Below are 16348 nucleotides of genomic sequence, written 5' to 3'. Positions count from 1 at the left end.
TAGTATAGCAAAATAAGGAAAACAAAATAATCGACAGTAATTGACACAGGCAGAATGTTCCATTACCAGCAGTCACAGACAGAACATTGCATTGGCCCCTTATTCTCCACCAGCTAAATTGCTTGGCCCCTTATTGTCTATGTGTTATTATACAACACATAGACTACGAGATATTTGTAATTACTAAAACTTCTTTCTTTTTTGTTAATGAGTTTTGGACCTAAACGGTAACTTAAATACTGAAACTTACACAAATACACAAACCTGCACTCAAATCTTACAAAACAAAACGTTAACTACTTTTATTCCTTTAACATGTTTTACAAACAGTTCACAAACCATGTTAGCTTTTCTGAACGAGGTACCTGAACTGAAAAACAGCTCAATGTAAGTAAAACATTTCTTTTAGTATTGAGGTATTATTTGGCTATTGGAAATACCCACGATGCAACATAGTCCACCGCTTGGATAATGAAGCCTGAGTGAAGGCTACCAGACCTCAGATGGAATTCTGAGAAAACCGCATTACTCATGAAATAATGACAAAAATGTTTGTCACAAAAACTAGTGCTGCACAAAATCACGACAAAAACAAAAGAGATTTTTTTTTTCTTTTTTGTTTTGTTTAACATATCCATTTTCAAACAGCAATAGAAACCCTCACAAGAGGCTTTACCATCTGGTAAGGCACTTATTGTTATGTTAAATAACAGTACCTCCAATGTTTGTTTTCAAACACACTTTCCTATGACAAATGTATGTTAAACAACTGAAACATTGGCTCTTTTGAGAAAAACCTTTGAATATTCCAGTAGAACTCAGAACAATCGCACGCCAAACCAACAACCACATATCAGATCAACCGAGTAGGTTCTCGTGGGCTTTTCTTTCTCTATGAAAATCACTCATTGCATGGTTTTACCATTCAAGTAGCAAACATTAAATAAAGCAATGTGTCTAAAAAGTGCAAGAGAAAACATATTCTTCTTTCTGTTGATACAAAGCTAAATATAACTTATTGAAAAGGGAGAACAAGCAGCAAAACTTGCCCATGAATGCACATTGTAGCAAAATGAACAATGATCTGCAGAGGACCCTTCTCCCCTGCACAGTAGCTACAAAACAGTGTTAATTGCTAGCAGGCAGCAGACAGGCCCCCCACCTGATCCTGGGACTTCTTTTTCTTCTTCTTCTTTCCCCAGCAGCCTGAGCTCTCTGTGTCCTTGCCATTGGCATCCCCACAAAGCAATCCATCAAGCTCATCCGTCCCCATCTGCTGTCCCTGAGATGTTTCCGCAGCTAGCCGATATGAGAGGTTCCTCAAGATACAGACACAGTTTTCAATGGTCTAAAAAAGAAAAAAAATAGATAAATACCAGCAAAGAAAAAAATCCCCAAATGGTTCCTTGTTTATAGTGACCTTTACAATCCGTGGGGTTATATTTTAAATATGGCACAGCTTTTGTGCACTAAATAACAAAACAAACAGCAACTGTGGTAATGATAACTGAACTTTTAGAATGCAGTGTTAGCAAGTCGCAGTAGGTGATATAATTAAACTTCAATCCTAGTGTAGGTGTTTTATGAATTACTTAAAATAAATTATATATATATATATATATATATAATATATATATATATATATATATATATATATATATATATATATTATATATTATATAATTATATATATATATATGTCTATTTTTGATTTGATAAAATAACAAAGTCCCCTTTTTTTTATTTGAAAAAAGGAAAATGGTCTTTAATAAAATAAAAAAAATAAAATTATTATTTCAGAGCAACTTGCAGAGCATGCACTGAATTCAAAGAAACCATGTGTGTATATGTGTACAGTAAGTTTACATGCAGACAGTTGCACAGTGAACCTGACATTTAAATTGTAGAGTATCAGAGCCAACAGTGCATATTGACTTATTATATACTTCACAGATCAAAGTAGTGTCTTTGTTTTACAATAGATGCCCTTTGAACTTAAAAATCTTGGCTTTTAGCTTAGTTTGAAATAGCAATATATGCATCAATTAACTATTGCTACACAGATTTTAAGCAGAAATATCTGCCGAGTTATTTTACTTCCTTATACCAGCTAACATGTTTGAAACAGCAGTTGCGATGGCAGTTGTCTAACATGACACATGGCAATTGTGGTGGTTAAGGACCTATCATTTATCATGTCTTTTGAGGGAGTTTAAACAGACAACAAAATGAGGAAGCATATTGACAAATAACGGTATCAAACAAAGCGGTCAGAAGAAGAATGCGCCAGCGAAACGTCTGTAACATAATTCAGCAATGACAGCAGAGGGATTTGTCCATGTCCTTCAAATGTCCACACACTATGTATTTAACCAAACAAGCTGGCCAATGGGCTTTGTCAGCAGATAACCTGAAGGTGTGCTACTGAAAGAGACCTTTTGGAAAACAAAGCATCCAATGTGGAAAGAGGTTAATAAGCTTAGAACTTGTTCTAGGTAATTAGTAAGATATATTTGTCAATGCCACTGAGAACTAATGCAAGGCCCACTCTAAATAGTAATGAATAGTAATGTAGGGGGACACACTTGTGGATGTAGACCAGTTGCACTTTTTGTTGTCTGTTGTTTATAATTGTTAAGTAAGATTTTGACAAAAATATTACCTGTGAGAAGAAAGATAAGAGTGGCTTTTTCAGGGGCATCTCAGAAATTATTCACTTCAGTGTTTATGTATTTAGTTACTGTGGCATTGTAACAAAAACAATTTAAGTTCAGTGAGACTGACATTAACTGATAAAGTAAACATTTCCTTCCAGTATTGTACTACTGGAAGGACAGGCAATGGAAATTCTAACATATATCACAACATTAAATGACAAGAAGCAAACTAGCATTTTAGCTTAGAATGGATTTTATATTAAGACTTGTTCATAAGGCAGAGTATTAATAAATACATAAATAAATAAATAGACAAATCTGTGAGGGTGCCCTGTGATTGGGTGTTTTTGGTCAGTCATTAGGAATGTACGCACATGCAGGTGGTTAGTATTGGTTGTCGGAGTCTCATGCTGATCAAGGATGTGAGATATTAAGGCAGTATAGAAAACTGAGAAGGGTGGAATATAGGGTTATACAGCAGTTGGCTGTGGGCCACAGAGAACAGCAGAGTGTGACAGACCTTAACAATTCTGACTACACCAAGTGGCCTTAAAGGAATGTGTAGGAAATTAGGCTTCTTGCTTCAGGCTTTGTATTAGGCTTCCATAAAAATATCCTTGAGCGGAGACCTCAACAGGGGCAAGAGATACTACATTGTAGACAAAAATATGTAGCAAATGTAGATAATAAAATTGCTCATCCAATATTCATTTCACAACTTACAAGTAAGAAACGTAGAATATGTACAAGTGCTTTTGTTTACACATCCATCGTGGTCATATTGTTAATGGACTAGCTTGCTGTTTCCCAGGAGTTGCCTAAGTAACCCCTAATGAACAAGTGGACATCTGATTTACTGAAGTCTACAACAACAAATAAAAATACCTGTGGTGTCAAAGTAAATGATAATTTTACTATGGCAGCACAGAGAAGATGAAAGATTGCACTCTGTGGAGCCTCTTAATGGAATTGCAAAAAGACCACTTACAATGGACCTGATTTGCCCACTCCCTCCTTCTCCTCATAAACACTCGATTTTCATTATTGTGAAAATATAACAGCATCCTTATTTGGAATGTGAAATCATATGACTGTTCAATTATGATTAAAGAATGCCATTCTGGGGACAGTTGTAGCAACCTTGAAAGTGCAACCAACCACAAAGCTGTTCATTTGTTTTTAAGTCATCCATTTTTTTCAGTTGGTGTACTGCTGTGCTTTATTACAGTCCAGTAATGTGAGAAGAAAAGGAAATACAAAGTCAGACCTTGCTATCAATCTCGCTGCTCCCAAGAGCAGACTGAATCACGTATAGCAATGCATCAGTGAGTCCATCACACTCCCTCATTCTCCTGCGTGCCTCTTCTCCTGCAGAACTGACATTTCTGAAACACAAGCAGCAACAGGGTCAGGGCTACAGCACTCACAGGTTCCTTACCTTCATTGTGACAGCGCACACCACCAATGCATTACACCCAGACAGCGTGGGAGGTAAAGTGGAGAACAATTAACTTAAAAAAAGACAGCATTGCAGTATGCCATATGTTAAATATCTCAGGCTACTACAGGCAGCAAGCTTAAGAGTGGATGATTACAGTATGTAACACAATTTTTGTTCCTGGGTAGTCAGTGTTATTTCCTAATTGCTTATGCCTCAAAAGTATAGAAAATGGCTATTATTCCCCACAAACTTTGCTTTTGTGACCAGGACAGTGATATTTCAAAATATCAAAATGTCTTTTCGTTCACATAAAGTCAGAAAAAAACAACATATGAATCCAAATTAACATGTATTTATACTAAAGTAATACAAAAATGACTACAAAAGATTTAGAAGTGAGTAGTTTTTCGAGATTGACGATTATACTGTAAATATAGATTGCATTATTTCAAAAAGTATAAAACCAAAGCACATCACATTTTGTCTTCAAGGGATGTAGCTGCTTTGACCAATGTTGCACTGCATTTAGAATAAGAACCTTTTCTTTCATTAATTTGTGTGATGAATTATGTGGCTGGGTTGGCAGTTCTGGAGACTGAAGTGATTTATCCACTGAGCAAGCTAAGGATTGTACAAGCAGTGGCAGTGTGAACATACTCACATTACCCTGTGAATAGGCCTCCAATTAACACAGATGGACAACCCAAACGAAAATGACAGTATGCAGCACTTACACACAGCTTTTATTTATACATAAATTAAATTAAAAAAATAAATAAATACAATGCAGTTGAATTAATTGATCACAATTTGTTTTCTTTTGTTTGATTATGCACTGATGGTGAAAGTAGAATGTCTTTAAAGGTGGACACAAAAAAAAAAAAAAAAAAAAAAAAACATTCTACAATTTAACATTTATTCAGGTAAACATTTAAATATTTCAGAACATTTATTGTATAACAATTTAAAACAAGATTAAAAAACATTACCGGGCAGTATTTAACACACAGTTTATAAAACTACTGCCTGGTTATTTTACTGGCCAGCCATGGATTTAGATGTGATTTACCGTCACAGATTGTTACTGAGGGATTTTATCTATTGCCAGAGATATACAAATGAACCATGTCCCCTAATTAAGACGCCAATCATGTGGTTCCATGCAATTTTTTTTTTTTTTTTCAACTCAAGACATTTGCACGAGACAAATGCGTAGATTACCCGTGCTGTTTTTGAAGATTACTAGTGAAATTTTGTGAAATCATGTTTTTTATGCACAGAGAACTAGTACACGAGTGAATCTAAGCTGTTGTAATAAAGGGAAATATCTTGTGTCTGGTTGGTTAGTAACGTGGTTTATTGCTCTTGCACAAATTGTTTTCAAATGTCATTTATCTTACGACTCATTAATTAAAAATGAACTCGGAGGTATAAAATGAAACTGACCAGCAGGTCAGATCACCATGGCTGAAAACTGGCGGAGAGCATATAGGAGATCATGTGATGCTGTGCATATACTACCCTGGCTTAGAAACCCAACCTGTCCGGACGGCTGACAGCTGCCTAGGAAGCATTCAACACCACGCTTGGGAAAATACGGGTAGTGGGCACTTGAAAGGGAGGTGGCAGATACTTATGAAATGTACTGAAATTTAGTTTGTTCCCAAAATTGGCACTGCCTGCTATATCCTGCACAGACTCTTGTCAACAACAAAATGAGGTGTTCAGGAATCAGTGGCTGCCTGTGAGACAGAAGGGGAAGGTTACAGTCTCACTAGAAAAAAAAGTGGCACTGCCTTTCACAACAAGCTCTAAACAACTGCAACCCGTGTTAGAGTGGGTGTTTATGCAAATTACAACCAGACTCTCTCAAAAACAAGCCCAACTCCGCTTGTTAACATCTGCCAGTTTCAATTGGACAACAGCGAGGAGGCCCATGATGTCAAAGATTCTCTCCTTTCTTTTAAGCTGGGTCGGATTTACAGTTGTGTTACATATTAATGATGCAAAACAAATAAAAAACAATCAATACGTTCATTTGCAGTTTTATTTGATCAGTTCTGAGAGGGCATCAACAACTTGTTGGATGTTTGTTGCGCTGTTTTGGGCGATCGACCTGGTTCATGATGGCCAGTTCACAAACTATATTTATTAACGTGGAGGGCAGACACGCATTGTCTTTGGACATAGCAGGGATAAAAAAAAAAAAAGGACTGAAATGAATTCAGTTACATTTAAGCAGCTCACTTGCACATATTTAACTGTAGCACATTTTTAACAGCAAGGTTATTCTCAAACAGCTGCTTCAACTACCAGGGCATAACGCAGTTCATATTAAGTGGTTTTATACAGAACTGTAAACTCACAAGAGATATACAACATGACAGTCCGGACACAGCAAAAAACAACTATAAAAAAAGCCGCACGCATTATCATCAAGGTGAACTACACCACTGCTAACCATAAAATCACCCATCAGTCACTACTTTATGCCGTCTTGGAATCCACAGTAACAAATGACCTGCTCCCTTGCAATATTTATAGTTTAGGATAAACACGCTCATTAACATTTACACGTGAAATGAGGGTTTCCATGCAAAACTAGGCATGGATTTTCCCGTGTGTTTCATCATTTACACGAGTAAATGAGATTTACCCTCTCCCTTCCTTTGGCTGTTTTTTTTTGCCACAAACCTGATTTACACGAGTAATTCTCCCAAACGCGTAAGCACATCGCCATTTCACGTGTAAATTGACCCGCATGGATACCCCATGAATGGTATACATTGTCTGTTTACACCATCATTGTTGACGTTATTGCTATGGAACAAGTCTGGAGACAGGCATGTTGTCCGAAATATTGTGATGTCAGTTTTAAAAATAATAATAATTGCACACACAGTTGCAAGTGAGAGGTTATGGTATGTGCAGTATATGCTTTAACAAATGAACAAACAAAAACCTAACACTTAGGAGTATTAACTAAACTTTTCAATCCTTAACTGTGAACCAGACAGTTAAGCTGTTTACCAGGGGGGTTTAAACACAAGCTTCTATTATTAAATACCTTTTCTAGGCCCCATCCTACAGGTTTCCTCCTCTCAGGTCTTTGCCCTTTCACAGCCACCAGAACAATCAGTTTCACCTGCTTATATTCCTACCTGCTAATTGCAACCAGGTGTACCCATGAAACACTGATACAATTAAACAAACCAATTAACCGTTTGTTATAGGCATTCTTAACCCTTTATTATCTTGTCAACCTTCACAGGATATAAACTACGTGTGATTCTCGGACCCACATATCTCCTTCCTATCACACTACCATACACTCTGCCACTATATATATATATATATATATATATATATATATATATATATATATATATATATATATATATATATAGCTTCTTCTGGAAAATTTGTAAACACCAGCAATGTAATGTTTTGTCACAGTTCATCATATTTTACTTTTAGTTGAGAAAAAAGGATCCTCTAATCACGTTTCTTTTGCAGCGCACAAGAAAATACAGAACTAGGCACTGGAGTCTCAGCAAACACCAATTATTTTTCTCATAATATGATGTTGCATTGCACAGTTGCATTAAAATACAATTAATTGTTAAATGGCAGAAAACTCGCCTGTATGCTTTTATTTGTTACTGTATTCCCTCAGTTTGCAAATACCTACACAAATCATTCAAATACAATACATACAATATCATACAACATCTCAAATCAGTTTCTCATACAGTACATTTTACCATACAAAAAACATATTTTAAACTAAAAGACATATATACAGCTAGATTGAAAAACCCTGCCCTTCACACAATACTACTCAGTTTCATAGAGAAATTGGGTTAGAAAATGCTACATATTTCTTGCAAAATGTTACTAAATTCAACTTTTTCAACTAACTAACAATCCCGTTTGATACGAATATGTATTTTTCAAGAAAAGTTTTGCATCACCAAGAATTTTAGCACTGAGACAATTAAAAACAAATCTACAGTATATGAACATAATTTACTTATGTATTGTATTTTACATCATGTAATCAAAGAAACTACTAAATGCTATTGCAAGAGTCTACCTCTCTCACTTTTTTTTTTTACTGTATTTATTTGTCAGTTTTTCGTTAAATATATGGAAAACTGCAAAGCAGTATGTAATTCAACATGTTAGCCTAACATTATTCAGGAGGTTTCATTTGACATTATGAAGCAAAATTAGTTCATTATATAAGGTGATGCAAAACATTTGGGCATAGCTGTAAATAGTAAACACTGGGGGGCGTAATAAAATATAATTTAATTTAAAATGACTTGAGGTCCTGTCGGTAGATGGAAAAATATGTAAAGTCGGTGGTGTTTTCCATGACAACCACCTTCTTGTGTTTTACACAAACTACTACTGGTATAGCTATTTTAATCTACAAACTATACAGGTATCGCAACAGCAAATGACAGCATATTTTTTTAGTGCCTGCCTGGTAATGAAATAATTGGGATCACTACCTGTCAAGATGCATTCCAACTATTTAAAGTATTCACACATCTGGAATCAACCAAGGCATGAAAGAAACCAACGGCTTCCTAAACTTCACAAGCCACCTCTCGCATCTAAAAGAGATATACACATGAAAGAACTCCATCAGCTTTAATTAAAGTGCTACTGAGACTACATCACATGCAGCACACACACCATTGTACAGACTTTTTTTTTTTTCATTACAAGGGCTGTCAGGGAGCACTACTTACAGCCAGAAGATCCACATTGGGTAAGAGGGTGACAGAATGTTAAACACTGACTGACTCTGCCTTTGAATTTAATTTGGATAAGGTTTCAAGAAGATCAAATTCACCATGAACAGCAATGTCACTGAGCAGATCCTTTAATATAACCACCTAAAAAAAAAAATAAAACAACACAAACATTACCTTTCCAAGGGAAACCCTAATTCTGGGATGCTTTTCTTAGTTGTTTCACTGTCGTTCAGTGTCTGTTTCAATGTTTAAAAAAAAATCATGAATTGCTATATATCTCACTGTGCTTTAACTGCAATTTTTATATTAGTGTTTGTGATGTAAGTGAGTTTGAACATACAGTGGTTTGCAGAAGTATTCACCCCCTACCAATAATGTGACATTTTGATGAATTACTAATGTATGCAGTTTTTCAAACAAACTTTTAAAAAAAAAAAAATTATTCAAAGTTGTAGTGGTTAAACTGAACACTGTTATATGAGGAGGAAGTTAAATGTCAGCAAAACTTGCAAAGAAAATTAAAAAAATGAAATTTAGTGGTTACATAAGTATTCAACCCCTTAAGTCAGTACTTGGTAGAAGTATATTTTGCAGCAATTACTGCTATGAGTCTTTTTGAATAGGTCTCTACTAGCTTTGCACAGTAGGATGGTGAAATTTTTGCCCATTCTTTACAGAAAAATTGCTCCAGTTCTGACAAGTTTGTTGGGGATTGTCGATGGACCGCATTATTCAAGTCTTGCCATAAATTTTCGATTGGATTCAAGTCAGGACTTTGACTGGGCCACTCAAGGACATTCATTTTCTTCTTGTTCAACCACTTCAGTGTGGCTTTGGCTTTGTACTTTGGGTCATTGTCCTGCTGAAATGTGAATTTCCTCCCCAGTTTCAGAGTCTTGGCTGACTCAAACAAGTTTTCCTCAAGGATTCATCTGTACTTTGCACCATCCATTCTCCCAGCTTCCCAGTCCCTGCTGAAGAGAAGCATCCCCATAACATGATGCTGCCACCACCATGCTTGACGGCTGAAACCATTAACTAAACCACACTAATTGTGTGACCTTTCAAACAAATGATTTGCACCTGAGCTGATTTAGGGCTGCAGTAGCAAAGGGGTTGAATACTTATACAACTAAGATTAATCTGTTTTTCTCTGTAAATCTTACTTATTAATATTCTATATGCATTTTTAACTTTATCAATGTGGAGTAGTTTGTGTGGATTCTACATGTAGTCTAATTTGAAAGCGTCGTGCAGTACACTCAGGTGCAAACAAAATGTGAAAACTTTGCAAGGGGGTGAATACTTCTGCAAACCAATCAAATCAGAAGATGGCAACATTTTTTTAAAACATTTACCATCAAATGAGCCCTATGGACCAGGGAGTGAGTGCATGCACTAACAGGAATTATCGAGTGGAACTGTTAGAAAAGTATGTTAATGAAGGACATGATTTAAAATCTTTTTGGAAGAAGCTGACAGTTCTGGATGTGATTTATGAAGTGACTAGAGTATGGAAAGTAGTGAAACCAATTATGCTGATCAGATCATAGAGAAAAAATCTTTCCAGAGGAAGGCAATGAGAAAGAGTTAGACGAGGAAGAAATCTCAGCGGCAAGCCTTGTAAAAATTGTGTAGCAAATGGGAGGCTGTGAAAATGTCGATGGCTAGATATTGATCGGTATGAACCTGGATATGAGTTGCTTATTGACGATGACATTGTGAAGCGTGTCCATGGACAGATAACAGTACAGCCCTCACCTGTGCTGAATCACTGCTCAATTATGTAGAGCAGCAAGATGACTCATCCTTGAATGACAAACTATTTCTACGAGTGCTACAGACAAATATTCGAAAAAAGGAAAGCCAATCGATTAAACATACAAGCATCAGTGACTATTTTAAGAAACTATAACGTGCCGTACTTTTAATGCGTTTTAATGTTTTGCATTATCTGTGTAAATCCCCCCCTCCCCCCGAATATAAGGTGCTTGATTCCGCAATGAACATGTGTCCAGTCTGTTTTTTATTTATTTATATCCTACTAGTATCAAAGATTTTGTGAAGAAAATATCTGACAACAGAAATCCCCCCTGGGAGAATGAGGGCACTGTGAATAAAAAAAGAGGTTGCAGTAATTCTAAAGCATAAATATAAAACAGACACACATGCATGTAGTTTTTAAATTCCTTCAATAAACATTTTGGCATGCTGATTAGAGTTAGGCACATCTTTTGGTCCATGTGGGGAAAATGGTAGATCACCTTAATAAAAATCTATGTTACTGATTGAGAAGAAAGAAACGTCAAAGCAATGTCCACTTTAATGCTATTAAGGTTAACTATAACCTGCCAGGACATCAGAAGCGATAGAGCTGGATATAACATTTCTAGCTTACGTCTGTGTGAAAAACACAGAGCCCTTATTTAAGGGTCAGGGTTGTGTGATGCACTGTCGTTATTGATTCTGGCGCAAGCAGGTAGGATAAGATCAAATCTCCTTGTGCAAACGAACTTGGCTTGTTTTTGTGCAGTGTTTTTATATGCTTGCTGGCAGACTGCATCATCACTCGGGTACTAATTGCATACATGGTACTATTACAAAAAAAGTAGAAAGAAGCCAGTAATAATAATAATAATAATAATAATAATAATAATAATAATAATAATAATAATAGCAGAAACATAACAAACAAATGTGTAGCGGCAGTAAAGCTTTTATCAGTGCATACAAATAATAAGCATAGACTCTCTTTTATAAGCTTAACGACAAACAGGTGTTATTTTTTTTTTTTTTTAAAGAGCGTGAAAGTGCAATACCAATTAGGCTATTAAAGTGTATTTAGTGAAAACAATTTCCTTAATAATATAATGACAAAAACCTTAAATCACAGTCACCTAGCACTTTTAAAGATCTTTATATTTTATTTTACAGATAAAACGTATCTTTCATAATTAGATAGAATTCAAACCATTATTACAGAACATCCAACAGGAGAATCAGTCTCATAAAAACAATAACCAAATCTCAATAACCATTATTAAAGTGTCTGTAAATATCACACAAATCTATTAGATTACAAAAACAATTCAGAAACTTTGCTGTATATCTGCTTATAAACATATCCAAAATGTAAATACAAAAAATAAACAAATAAATTACAGAAACTGACAAGAATAATTAATCATTCATACCAAATGGTGCCTCAGTTTTAAATGTGTGAATCCAATAAGCTTCTTTTGTAGCAATAATTTCGATTGATCTCCACCCCTTCTAGGATTTTTTAACCATTTCAATGCCCAGAAATCTGAGTGAGCAAACTTCATGATTGAGTTCACTAAAGTGTCTTGAAACAGGGGAACGTTTATCTCCATTACATGTCCATAAATTTTAGTTTTGAATTCTGTAATGGTTTTACCCACGTAACATAGCCCACATGGACATTTCAACAAATAACGTATTTAGTCGTACATGTAATATGTCCCTTAACATAATATTTCTTACCAGAATGAGGATGAATAAAATAACAACCCTTAAATCATAGAATTACAGTTTGCACAATTGTGACAAGGAAAATTTCCAGATGGAATGGGGGACATAAAATCTTGTGGAGGTACATTTGCATCAGCTCTCACCATTTGGTCTCTCAGATTTCTGGGCCTTTTATAAGCATAAAGAGAAGAACGTGTCAATAAATGACCCACTTTGGGATCACTTGTCAATATAGACGAATTTGAATTGACAATACTTTTAACTTGATGAGAAATTGAAGAGAAGGTGGAAACAAAAGTAACAATGTTCTTTTACTGGTTTAACCTTAGGTATCAACAATGTTTCCCTCGAAAGGTATTTAACCTTATCATAAGACTGAGTAACTACTGCATCTTTGTATCCCTTAGTTCAAAACCTGTCACATAGTTCTTTAGCATGAACCTCAAACTCATTTTCTAAAGCGTATATTCGTTGAATCCTTAACAGTTGACTAAAAGGTGTAAAGCAGGTGTATGAAAACTCTTTGCATTCAGAAAATTATTCACATCTGTGTCTTTCTTGTACAAAGTAGTGTTTAAACATGAACCAAATTTAAAAACTAATACATCAAGAAAATAAATAGATGTCTCACTAGAGTTTACAGTAAAAGAGATGGAGGGTAATTTACTGTTAATATATCTTTTAGTTCATCTGTGTTGCCATGCCAAATGAAAAAAAAAAAAAAAAAAAAAAAAAAAACATCATCAATATATCTTAGCCAATTAGAGATAAAATATTTAAATAAGTTATCATTATAGACATAGTCCAATTCAAACTTCCCCATAAATAAATTGGCATAGTTGAGCGCCATCATCAAACCCATAGCTCTACCTCAAATCTGTAATAATTATTCTCAAAAAGAAAATAGTTTTTCTCAAGAACAATGGCAGCCAACTATGTCAAAAAAGAATTGGGTAAATTATCCTGTTCTTGAATGAACAAAAAATGATTCCTAGCCGACAAACAAATTAGGTGGAATATTCGTATATAGACTAGATACATCCATAGCACATAAAATATCAATATTAGAAACCCACACACTTCTAATGCGATTCAGAAAATGAGTAGTGTCTTTGATATAATAAGGCAATTGTTGTACAAAAGGCTTAAAATAAAATAATCAACAAATTGGGAAATTGGTTCAATAAGAGAATTGTTCCAGATACGATAGGACGACCAGGTGGATTAATCATATCTTTGGTAATGTACAAAACACAGCTCGTTTTGGGTGAAATCTAATTCATTTTTATTTAACCAATTATGTTTCTTACCGTCCGAGACGCTCCAAAATCTCTTTTGAAAATCTAACAGTGGGATCAATTTGTAATGGCAAATAAAATGTAGTGTCACTTAGTTGTTTAAGAATTTCATTCCAATAATACTGAACATCTTGCACAACAATCGCCCCTCCTTCATCAGCAGGTTTAATGACAATTGCAGAATCATTCATTAAATCATTAAGTGCTTGTTGCTCTGATGCAGAAAGGTTAGAATACATTTTTAAATGTGAAGAAAAATAAAAATCAGTATCTCTTTCCACTAAATGACAAAAAATGATCAACTGAGGAGCATAAAGCTACTTTTATGTTTAATAATCTTTCGTTAAAATTCAGTAACCTCAGAACTGTCCTCCTACAATCAGGAAGCTCTGTGGCTGGGCACTACTACACAGTAGATGGATGTGGGACATCCAGATAGAGTTTCTAGCTTTAATAAAGTAAAACCGAAGGAAAGCAAAACACTGAAAAGGTAAAAAGTGACAATCATGACACACATCAACAGTGTATACAGAATAGTACAGACTAAGACAGGGCAATTTGTAGTTCAATGAAAATTGTATAAGTGGTATTTATGACCTATAGGTAAGTAAATTAGGTGTTATTATCATGGTAAACAATCCTTAAATGACAAATTTACACTACGTGGGATTATTTATTTTGTTCTCAAGATACTTGTAAAAATGTACCGGTGACATATAGACAGACAAATGTACAAATGGAGAGACACCACCATCTGATACTCTTAGTGACTTATGCTAAATTAAGTTAATACCAAGTTTCATCACAATTTCTTAAACAGTTTTCCAGATTTATGCAAAAATGTAAGTGTGATAAGTGGAGATACAGGGTATTGCCTTGATATTCTGACCTACATGGTAGCTCTTCCTTTCTCACCAGGATCAGCAATCAGACTGCATTGACTATTAAGGAGGGTTTTACTGCAAAACTAAAGAATAAAGTCAGAGGAATCTTACTGAAAGTTTTAAAAGGGCTGGGGATTTGTGTTTTGCTGCATCACTTCTTGTGTAATGTGAAATTAAAACTACCGTATTTCTATTTTAAATGCAATATTTCAATAACGTAACATTCGATTAAACTTTACAGCACCTACTGCATACATTACATCTTCTATTTCACCAGGTTGTGACAAACACTGCAAAGTTAGTATGGTCAAGTGTGAATATACTGGAATCCCTGTCCAACTGGTGAATAACGTGACCCATAGGTATATCATATGTTTATTTTCCTAACATACCTCCATACCTACTTACCCATTGTACTGCAGTGTCTAAAGATTCCTTTTCTTATATGGGCATTCAAACCTAAATACTTTATGAAGACAGTGAAGTGAAAAGACAGCTCTTGTGGAGGACTACTGTTCTCTTCTTATACACAGCTTCATTAAATAATTGTATGATCCTAGAATATTGATGATGGGGTTTTGATCATTGAGTAAGCTCTGTCAGTAAATTAGTTCAATAAATCAAGTGCTACAATATTGTAATCACAGATTTTGGTAGGGAGGGAAGCTGTCATGAAAGAACAATGCAATCTTAACTAATGCAGTGCTTGTCTGTTTCATGTGAGATGACGCATTGTATAGGCACCACAAAGCAAGATGCTGAACCATCCTCTGGTGTATTTACCATGATTAGAAATGCAGCGAATGCCTTTGCTTTATTAAATTATGTTTAATATTCACAGTTTCCTTGCCACGAGAAAGACGGTTAATGAATTTGCATTGTAGTTGCTCCCCCTAATGCCACAACAATTGGTTTAAAAAAATCTAGAAACAAACACAGATTTTAACTGGTTTCTCATTAGAATCGTATATGTCACTGTGCAATACATTTATTAGAGAGAAGTTTGTTGTGAATTATGATGGATTTACATATGGCTTTTAAAATGTGGAACCACCGTTCTCAGCATGATCATTTATATTTTTCATGGTCGAATAAAAAAAAAAAAAAAATTTTAACAAATGGTTGTTGCTTAGAAGAATGCTGTTGCTCAGGCCATGCTGCCTGTCATACGATCAGTACTTGTTAATCTGCATGCAGCTTTGGTTTATCACAACAGTGGCTAAAAGAAACCTTTCTGTCAATCTGTGCTACTCTGGAAGGGGTCTGGCAGGGATTATTCATATTTCAATAAAGAATCCCTATAAAACAAGACTGCTGGTTAAGTCATTCAATTGGTCTTATGAAATTAACAACGTCTATTATTTAGCACTGCTGTTTAGTCATGGAGAATTTGAAGTATTAAAACATGTTATTCTTAAAAATATCTTATTGTGCCAGTTTGGACTTTAGGTAGTGGGGTTTTTTTTTTCTGTAATGGTTTTCTGTACTTTTATATTCAATTTGTAATGATTTTATTGCTAAATAAACTCAATTGTCCTTACTCTCACTCGCTTTACTGCCGTCAGCACTCGCCCCCCTTATAGTTTTGCATTTCTTTAACGTAATACATTTTTAATAACTATGAAAAATATTTGATTTGGGTCATAATGATTTCTTTAGATGTAACTATTTCCAGAAGCCATCTTTACATTTTGGATTCTTGTTCCACAGGTACAGACAGTGAAGGAAACACATGAAGCTGAAATGGCAAATGCAGAGTATCCCTCTGGCAGATATCACAATAACTGCATTTCACTGCCAAATAAAC

At 35.0% G+C, this 16348-nt stretch overlaps 1 protein-coding gene across 5 annotated transcripts in view; it reads right to left on the bottom strand.

The window, feature by feature from the left end:
* The window catches only part of LOC121313419 (catenin delta-2-like), a 350408-nt gene that overhangs the window by 63986 nt on the left and 270074 nt on the right, over positions 1-16348 (bottom strand). For all 5 annotated transcript variants that reach the window (XM_041245943.1, XM_041245938.1, XM_041245942.1 and 2 more), the window contains 2 exons: positions 3925-4042; positions 1163-1348 (listed from right to left, as the gene is read on the bottom strand). In XM_041245943.1, coding sequence (XP_041101877.1) covers positions 1163-1348; positions 3925-4042 — 304 coding nt within the window. The remainder of the gene's footprint in view (positions 1-1162; positions 1349-3924; positions 4043-16348) is intronic.

The sequence above is a fragment of the Polyodon spathula genome, chromosome 3 (assembly GCF_017654505.1).
Source record: "Polyodon spathula isolate WHYD16114869_AA chromosome 3, ASM1765450v1, whole genome shotgun sequence".
Lineage (NCBI taxonomy): Eukaryota > Metazoa > Chordata > Actinopteri > Acipenseriformes > Polyodontidae > Polyodon > Polyodon spathula.
Note: the sequence above shows the minus strand (reverse complement) of the source record. Positions and strands in the feature narration are given on the sequence as shown.